A 9,042-nucleotide genomic window follows, 5' to 3' on the forward strand; every position below is an offset into this window, starting at 1 on the left:
ACGCCATCTGCCGTTGACCTTAAAACCATTCAGACTAAAAACACCAACTGTCCAGTGACTCATTACATCGTCATGTCACTGAAACCCACGAAAGCAGATATGATAACAGTTTCAACTTTTTAATAATCACACGGGAAAACATTGCCACAAGCAAAAATCCACAAACTTATGTTAAATGAAGTGAATGAATCATGTTGGGTTTTGTATAAGCCTAGCTCCCAGAGATCAAAAGCTGTTAACAGCTGTCACACTGTTCTTGACTGAAGGTGGCAAGCAAATGCAAATGAAGATAAATGCAACGTTTATCTCTTCACCTGTCTCACCTTATTGGCCATACAGTTGCAGAGTTTCTGCTCAGTATTTGCAGTTTTATTGTTACACCTCGTTTAATCACTGATAAACACATTTTATTGTACAGGTCATAATTTTTCAGGCTCTATTTTATTTTTTTTTTTTCCAAACTCCCATGAACAATTGCTTTGGCCCCTTTGCCTTGGTTTCTCTATCAATTTTGACCCCCTTCCTCCCTTTTTATTTGAAATGAGACCTATCATAACAGAATGCACACTAAGTAACAGCTCTGCAACCTTGTTTTTCTTGTTCAACAGGGGAGACTAAACCGACCCTTTAGTCACAGCTTCAGTGTTTGTTAATGTGAACATATAAATTAATGTAAAAGCCTTGTAACCCATTGTGAAATTAATTCAGCAACATCTGGACATGATTTCCATTTACTAAGAATGCTTCACACCTTGCAACCTTTTACAAAGGACATGGCATCTATTTACAAGTCATATGTTGACTGTGAAATATTGCATGTAAAGAGCTGAAGCAGCATAAAAATATTTGACCTGTTCTGCACACTAATGGCTAAAGGAAGGTAGAATATATTGATTAAAAAGACATACTGTGTACTATTAAGTAGGCATGTTTTACATTATAAATGCTTCATTAATATGCCTTTTAAGAATCACAAAGGTTGCTGGGGGCAAGTCAGTGACAAATTTAAAAGGGAATATAGAGCCGGTGATCCGTCATCTCTTTGGAAACTACAGCACACTGGTTTCTCTGAGGTAAGCTTGTTGCTTGGTGATGAAGCTTTGGAAAAACGACTGGCTGCGGCAGCTGCTCTCCTAGGGAAGCTAACACAATCCAAAATGAGGTGGAAATAAATAAATACAACATGTTCAACATGGTCTGGGCTTTTTGTAAATGATAATGTTATATAAATACCAAATATTACATTTTCATTTAAAATCAGAACAATCCTCATGCATTTTATTCATCACATTTGAGTCTGGTTCCTTGCTCAGGGTGAAATATTGCCTGTGAAGAACTAAAACAAAATGGTTCGGTTTTGAGTAGAGCTTCAGAAGACAGCTGAAATATGAGCTCTCTCTACGAGAGTTGCCATAGGCATTTTTCTTGCTCCAAATCCATCTTAAAAAAAGGGCCGATGACATATGAGAAGGAATGGTTGCAATTAACTTCCCCTAAAAATAAAACTACGAGTTTAAATGCAATTGAATTTAATATATTTATACAGGATGAATTTTACACATGTATGCTGTTACCATTCGTAAAACAATACCAAATGGGAAAAATAAAATACACACTTAAATTAAGGTGGTTGAGGCATAATAAATAACCATTAATCCGGCATTTCCTTGGGCTCAGCTCCCACAAGGTTAATTTTGAAATAATATGGCTCACTGGCACCTAAATAAACAAACAGTGGAGTAGATCCACTTACACAAGTCTGAATAATGGCACCAGTCATAATTTGCACATAAATTGCTTTGGTGAACCCACTGTCCCCCAATAAACAGCTTGAAATTTTAAGAAATGATTGGTAGAAACATTTAGTACATTCCATAAAATTGTCATTAAAATAGATACCATTCTACACCACTAATGATTACTACACTTCTCACTCATGTGAAGGATAACAGTCATTTCTCCTCATACACAAACCGGGCGTCTGAAATCCCACCAATTCACGGTAGCACCAGTGAGCTTCGGCCACACAGGCAGGGGTTTAAGCCTTTCCGGGTCGGAGTTTCCCACCCGCTTTTCCACAGACATATGGGACACCCACACAGCCATGTAGTAAGAGTCCTGAGTTTTAGCTGCAACTGTTTCCAACGCCTGCTACAGGATGAGTCTCTGGCCCAGAATTTTGCGGTTAATCTCAGCCAAAGCCACCGAGAACACAAAAGCCTTCTCATCGGAGAGGTTGGCATAAATATCAACCTCCTTTTCCTGTTTTTCTGTGAAAGAAAATAAAATAAAATTAATAAAACAACCATGACTGGATTGTTATCAAAAGGTAAATGTCCCAATTTATTATAGGATACAAAGAATAATTCAACTACCAAAAGGACAGAACTTTAGACTAATGTCATTTAATTGAAACTCTTTGTTTAAAGTAAAAGGCACAGCAGATCTGCAGTGAAATGAAAATCGTCGCTCCTCCATGGAAGAGCTGATAATGCATAGAAGCTTCCAACCCGGCAATGATTTATTCAGCAGAGAGTAAAGAAAGAACCATGTGCGTAAATCATTAATCCACAATATGAAAGCGGTACACTTGGAAACAGTACAATGAACCACATGCCACCCTGATGGCTGCTGAATACTGAAGATTTATTTTGTCCTAGTGTCCATGCAGAAGAAAAAAAAAGCTTTATCTAAAACATACTAGAGTTGCTCAACAGAGAGTTTTATTTAATAGGAGACACTATTTGGTTTACAGCTAGGTGTGGCCAGGAGTAGGATCAGTGGTGACACACCAAAGAGAGGCTTTTATTCTAAATGCAAATTTAAATCAACAGAAATCTCTAGGGGGAGTGTGAAATCAGAGAGGGGCATGATGGGAGTGAAGGTCAGTTTGAGGATAGGAGTGGTAGGTAGGTCTTAGTAGCGGCTTGGCTAAGTTTACTGTATCTGGACTCCAAGACACAATCAAACACCATGCTGCCAGTATTGTTTTATACCTCCTCTTGGCCAGATGCTCCAGACGTGAGAACATACGTCAAAATCTTTCATTTCCTAGCCCAATATTACAGCAACTTCTCGAAAATATTTCTTAACGCTTAAGACATTTGAAATGCTCCTAAATGTTCCTCTTTAAGTTTGTGCTCATTTGCTGTTTGACCCAACAGGCATTTAAGCTATACAAATAAAGCATTAAAAATAAATGTCACGTCTATAGTGAAAAAAGGTGTTCGCAAAAGCAGAAAAGAAACCTTATTCACAAGAACCCTTCAAAGCGCACTCACTCAGAATGCTTTCATTGAGCAAACAAAAGCACTTTTCAAAGCAACAACCCTTTTTGTCAGCTTAACGAAACATTTGTTTATATTCATATTCTAATTTTTAAAGAAATTGGTTGGTTTCACTATCTGAGCATATACATTCTAAGAACATATTCCAACATATATTCCAAGAAAAGTTTATAAAATAAAGTGTATTATTATTATTGGAGACAATTCAATTGACATTATTGTAAATGCAAATGAAAAAATAACAGCAATAAAATCAGCCTGGATGTCTACATTTCTTAATGTTTATAGTGACCATAAATCTATAATGATTACTCTTCCCCCAGACACGTGGGAGCAGCACATTACCTTTTTCTTCCTCCTGCTTCTTCAGCCCAACAGTTTTGGGTCTGCCTCTTCCTCTGCGGATCGGATCTGACTGACTGCTGGAACGGGGTCGCCTCCTATTTTCCATATCACTGGTTGATGTTAAGTTTATCTTCTCTTTTCTGATTCTCTCTGTTCGTCTTCTCGTTGCATCCAATTTGTCTGAAACACAATCAAAAGGTTAAATTACACAGTATCTGCTGTTGATACACTCATATTCTAGATATACAAACTAGCCACACCATCTCATAAACAGTTTTAACACAAACAGCAGCCCTCTTTTTCCTCACATGATCTTTAGACCCATCCCCCAACCATTATTGACAGACTAAAAAGCCTAAAGAGGGTCTTGTGAGTCCACATGCAAATCAGCAAATGATGTAAAAAAGCAGAGTCATATGCAGAGCTACAATCAGAGAATTAAGAGCTTGTTACTGAAGGAAGTAGGCCTGCGTCTCTCTGAGGGAGTTTATTTATAGGACTCTTCAGGCTTTGAGTAAACGTCATTAGTAACAGACTCAGAAGAGAGATCATATGAGTGACTAGACCAGAATAATAATAATAAATTGAAAGCTTTTTAAAGAGAAAAAGAAACAGATATGCATACATAATCTGTCCAAGATCTCAAATGTAAAAAGAAATTATAGTTTTTTTTTTTTTTAATTATCAAATATCTTTGCTCTAAATGTATATGAACGTGTAAAGTAAATTGTATATATTAGGTACTGTGACTTTTTCCAGCATTTTATGTTGATTGTTTATTACATATGTTTCTTTTGTTTTTTTCATCGTTCACTCATTTATTTTGGTGTGACAAATTCATTTTAATACATGTACTCCATGTAGCCTCTCAATTAATATGAGCTAATTACATTTACATTTATAATAATTAAAAAAATAATAATAGAAACATGCTGTTTAAAATATTTTTAGATAGGCATGTCAACTTTCCAAAAATTCATTTAAATCACATATATTTACAATTAGGGCTGGACGATATGGCCAAAATTGATATCACGATATATTTCTTAATTTCAGTCGATACGATATAATTCCAATATCAATATGAACACTATTTATCTGAAATATTGGAAAACAACAAAAACTGGAAATGTTGCTGGAGACGGGCTTATTGAAAACGCAAACTGATTGTCTGCCAGCAGCAGGCGCTTTTAGAGTGATAAAACTAACGGTTTCTCCGGTAACGGCTGTAATCAAAGCAGCTCCGCTCATGAATGCTTCTTTATCAGATCAAATGAAAATGCCATCGAAACTTTTCTGAAGACAGTCCTTTCTCTTCAGATATAAATTCATATAAAACACCCGCGACGTGTTTTGATTTTGAAACGTGCAGTGCTCATGTTTATTCAACGAAGTCAAACGCCACAAATAAATCAATGTATGGGAAACACTGGTAATGTATATTGAAATATCGGAAATGTATCACCGTTATTGAAAAAAATTATATCGCGATACATAATGATATTGAATTATTGTCCAGCCCTATTTACAATAATCAAGCACTTGAATGATTGATGATTTAATAATCTTGGTGTAACTCAATTCTGTGAATCTCTAATGGCAACACATTCTTTCCCCAGATATTTTAAATATTTATATAATCAAGTATTTCCATGGCAGCCATTTGATTCTAAACGCTGTGATAAGATCTTTTTCTGCTCACTCCATTTACAGGCCTGCTGTACGACTGCATGTTAACTCAGGAATCCAGACCCTGTCAATAACCTGCACTAACAAGAGGAGCTCTGTTCTACAGCTAATTAACACTGTGTAACTCCTTCACAACTAGGACACAATCATGAAGACTGGGTTGCATCATGTGTGAAAATTACTGTAAAACATCTGGAAAGCTTGGCTGTAAATGAGATCAAATATTCTTGTCATATTTGCCTTGTATCATGTTGAGAACAGACACCATTTTATAAATTAATGTCTTATTTAGGCTTTCATTTAATATTTTATCTGAATTAAAATTCTCTTTCCAAGAAGCAAACAAAGCAAGGGCAGCCAGGCCAATCTAAATAAAGTCTGTCCTATTTCAAATTGAGCACATTATTCTTAGCGGAGTGAAGGTAAGCCCTGAACGAATACTACTGCTATTGCTACTGCCAAATGTTTCTTGGCTACACCCTTCATATAACTGAAGTGGGATCTCACACCCTTCACATATTAACAAACGAATTCCTTACGTGACTTGTAGAAAGCTCACTATTATTTGAACAAAAAATGTAAGAAAGTGGAGAAGTGGGGAAATCAATGTACACATTACACCACTGAAAAACATTCAAACAAAGAACATTTGTGCAGAGCATTCCAGTCATAACTCAATGTAACAATCACAGACTGAGTCTGCGCCACAACAAAAACGCAATGCACATGCCAGCTGAGCTGTGAAAAATAAAAATCATAAAACTTCAGCCTGCTTGAGACTATCTGCCCATTTATTATGCACACAATGAGAGGTTGTTTTCTAGGTTATACAATACAATACTAATAACTGACCTAAAACCTGACATTAGTGCTTAAATATTAATTCCAAATAGCAAAAAATCAAATGAATGTAAAAAAACATTCATTTTAAACCACAAGTTCACCAATTAGTTGTGAAAAAACTGCACACTGAAATGTGCTCATATGCCCAAGCTGTGTAACTATAAGCCACATAGTTGTCACATTTTAACAAGATCATGACAACCCAAGCTGGCCTCTTATTACTTAGATAACACTTTTTTAATTTTGTACATACGTCATTTTGTGACATCACTTTGCAAAAATCCCTCCCATTAAAATACAACAAACTTCCAGTTCAACTTTGACAAATTTATTTTGTATAATGTAATCTTTGTGAGATTTTATAAATGACTTGATGTATCATAAAAATGAGTCAATTCAAATACTGTGACTAGTTTCTTGATACAACACTGGCGCGGGGGGGGGATAGAGCGCGGGGGGGGGGGATAGAGCTAGGCGGCAGGAACAAGCTTTTCAGACAGAAATTAGTTTGCCCTTCCCCCATCTCTCTTAGCACTACTCACACAAGCAAACAGCCATCACTGCGCCACTCATCTCAGTATTCTCAATGCATCCTGCTGACTGGAAACTTGCCTGCTATTTATTTCCATTCATTAGCCCAAAGAGTCCAACACATACCGATAGTATATCAAAAATAACAGTTTTTTTCAACATGACTCATGCCTCATGAGTATAGCCAGAAAACACGGACTAACTATGACTGACTCATTATGGGTAGATATTAAAGGGATGAAATGAGCAAGTGTTAATTTTCAGTGGGACAGAAAAGTTTGCTGATCAAGATCTGAAATTAGGTTCCATTGTAATTAATTTTAAACATCAATTCAGCAGCAGTCACTTTCCAGATCAATAGTCACATTGAATCTTGTTAAAGGCCACTTGATAAATAATTTAACAGTACATAATTTAGCATAACATAATATAGGAGTGGATATATGGGGGCTTAATTTGCATAAAACACATAAATGATGCACAATTTACCCATTACTGGAGACCTCTCATTTAATTTGGCATTGAGAAGCTTTCGGCTTATGAAGACGTAGCCACAAGAACAGGATTTACAAGCCACAGGAATCTGAGAGAAACAGAAAGAGCTCAGTGAACTTCACTACACACTGAAATTCACGTACAATGACTGACTAAATATTTCACAACACTGGAGGAATCAATATGACACATTTACGGAGGAGTAAAACAAATATGATGCGTCTTACTGGGACACTGACTATAGTAAACAGGAAACAATACCCTGATGTGCCAAAACACGGTACAACGACACAAAATACAGTCTTATGACATGATCTGCAATGACGCGAGGTCTGTTTGTTCAAGGGCAAAATAAACAATGAAAATTCATCGTTTATACGTCAAAACCAGCAGTAATATATCATTTTATCATTATTAGAAGAGGCTGGAACCTTTAGATAAGCTCATGCACATTTAAAAGCACTGTAATCGCAGAGATCACTTTTTTCGTGATATTTAAAGAGACTGCATGAAACCATTGAAATTTAATTGTTTCAATGCAGTAAGCTGGATATCCCTTTACAGCCTTACACACTTCCATTGCCAAACTAAAATGAAAACAAAATTTGGCGGCTTATTATGTGATAAGGTACATAATATCAGCAATATCACTTCACTAGAATCGACAAAAATGTGGAATCCATATTTCACATCACGTAGCAACGTTGTTTGTAACTCACACAGATCTAATAAATATCTTTACCTTATTGAAGCACACACCATACTTAAGATAACAATCCGGCGATTCAAAACTTCAGACAAAAAATATAAAAAATAAAAACACAAATATGTATCATTCATTATCAAACAACACCTCACCTGTTGGTCACACTCCGGGCATGATTTGGTGGCCATTTTCACTTTCTTCACTTTGTTTGTAGACATATTTATAACGACGAGCTTCAATAATATCCCTCGACCTCGGCGATCGTACTGTAAAACTTGCAGCTGCACTAACGCACACAGAGAAGTGCAGCTGATCGGGTTCCCGGGAGCTCAGACACACACACAAGCCGATGGACCATCAATCGCGCTATACAGACTGCGCATGCGCACTGTAGAACTTAGATGGGTCCTTGCTGTCAGCTCACGTGACCCACAGCTAGCAATGGTAAGATTGGGCCAATTTTTTGTCTACACACTCTAAAGTTGATGACTGGGCGTCACAAAAGCAGCTCTGAGAGAGCGAACGGCAATAATAAATATTCTGCTGGCCAGATATTTCCTTTATGCATTCAGCACTCACGGAGCATGCGCACTACAGCACGACAGTCACATGGGTGAAGAACAATAAGTGCTTATGTAGGTGAAATAGATATGCTGGTTGAGACACTGCCATCACATTTTAATATTAATAAGGACTCTAAACTACTCATTAATGTCATTGTATTATTAGGCTGTGAAGAGATGTGCCTTGTGTTTTTTTCAATATCTTTATGTTCCTGACAGGCATCATCTTCAGCTCAGTTAGCCTATTATAGGCCTGTTAATGTTCTTAGCAGATGTTTTTGTATGATTGGCTTAGAATATAAACATATTTCTTACACGTCCTCTGCTTTTTTATGCTCCAGCCCAGTTAATGATTTTGTTCTGTTGTTAAAGACAAAACTCAGCTCCTCTTAACCCCACCCACTGCTAGGCTTTTCTTTTTATATATCTCACAACATGGGATACAATCAAAACATTGTATAAAAAGGGTGCTTGAAATAGAAAGGTCTGGAACAGGAATATGTTTTGTTTATAATACAAAAAAAAAAAAATGTGAGAGATGATCAGGGGGCTGTTTTTATTTTACAATCTAAATACTTAATGA

General features: G+C 36.5%; 1 protein-coding gene across 1 annotated transcript; it reads right to left on the bottom strand.

The window, feature by feature from the left end:
- Window positions 1–830: 830 nt before the first annotated feature.
- On the bottom strand, window positions 831–8,397 carry LOC107659458 (UPF0547 protein C16orf87 homolog). Its single transcript, XM_016448412.1, has 4 exons — window positions 8,049–8,397; window positions 7,185–7,278; window positions 3,633–3,812; window positions 831–2,270 (listed from the first exon to the last, which is right to left on the bottom strand). The coding sequence occupies exons 1-4, from the start codon at window positions 8,112–8,114 to the stop codon at window positions 2,152–2,154; spliced, it is 459 nt and encodes a 152-aa protein (XP_016303898.1). The 5' UTR covers window positions 8,115–8,397; the 3' UTR covers window positions 831–2,151.
- Window positions 8,398–9,042: the final 645 nt, after the last annotated feature.

This window comes from Sinocyclocheilus anshuiensis, unplaced genomic scaffold (assembly GCF_001515605.1).
Source record: "Sinocyclocheilus anshuiensis isolate Anshui unplaced genomic scaffold, SAMN03320099.WGS_v1.1 scaffold815, whole genome shotgun sequence".
Classification (NCBI taxonomy): domain Eukaryota; kingdom Metazoa; phylum Chordata; class Actinopteri; order Cypriniformes; family Cyprinidae; genus Sinocyclocheilus; species Sinocyclocheilus anshuiensis.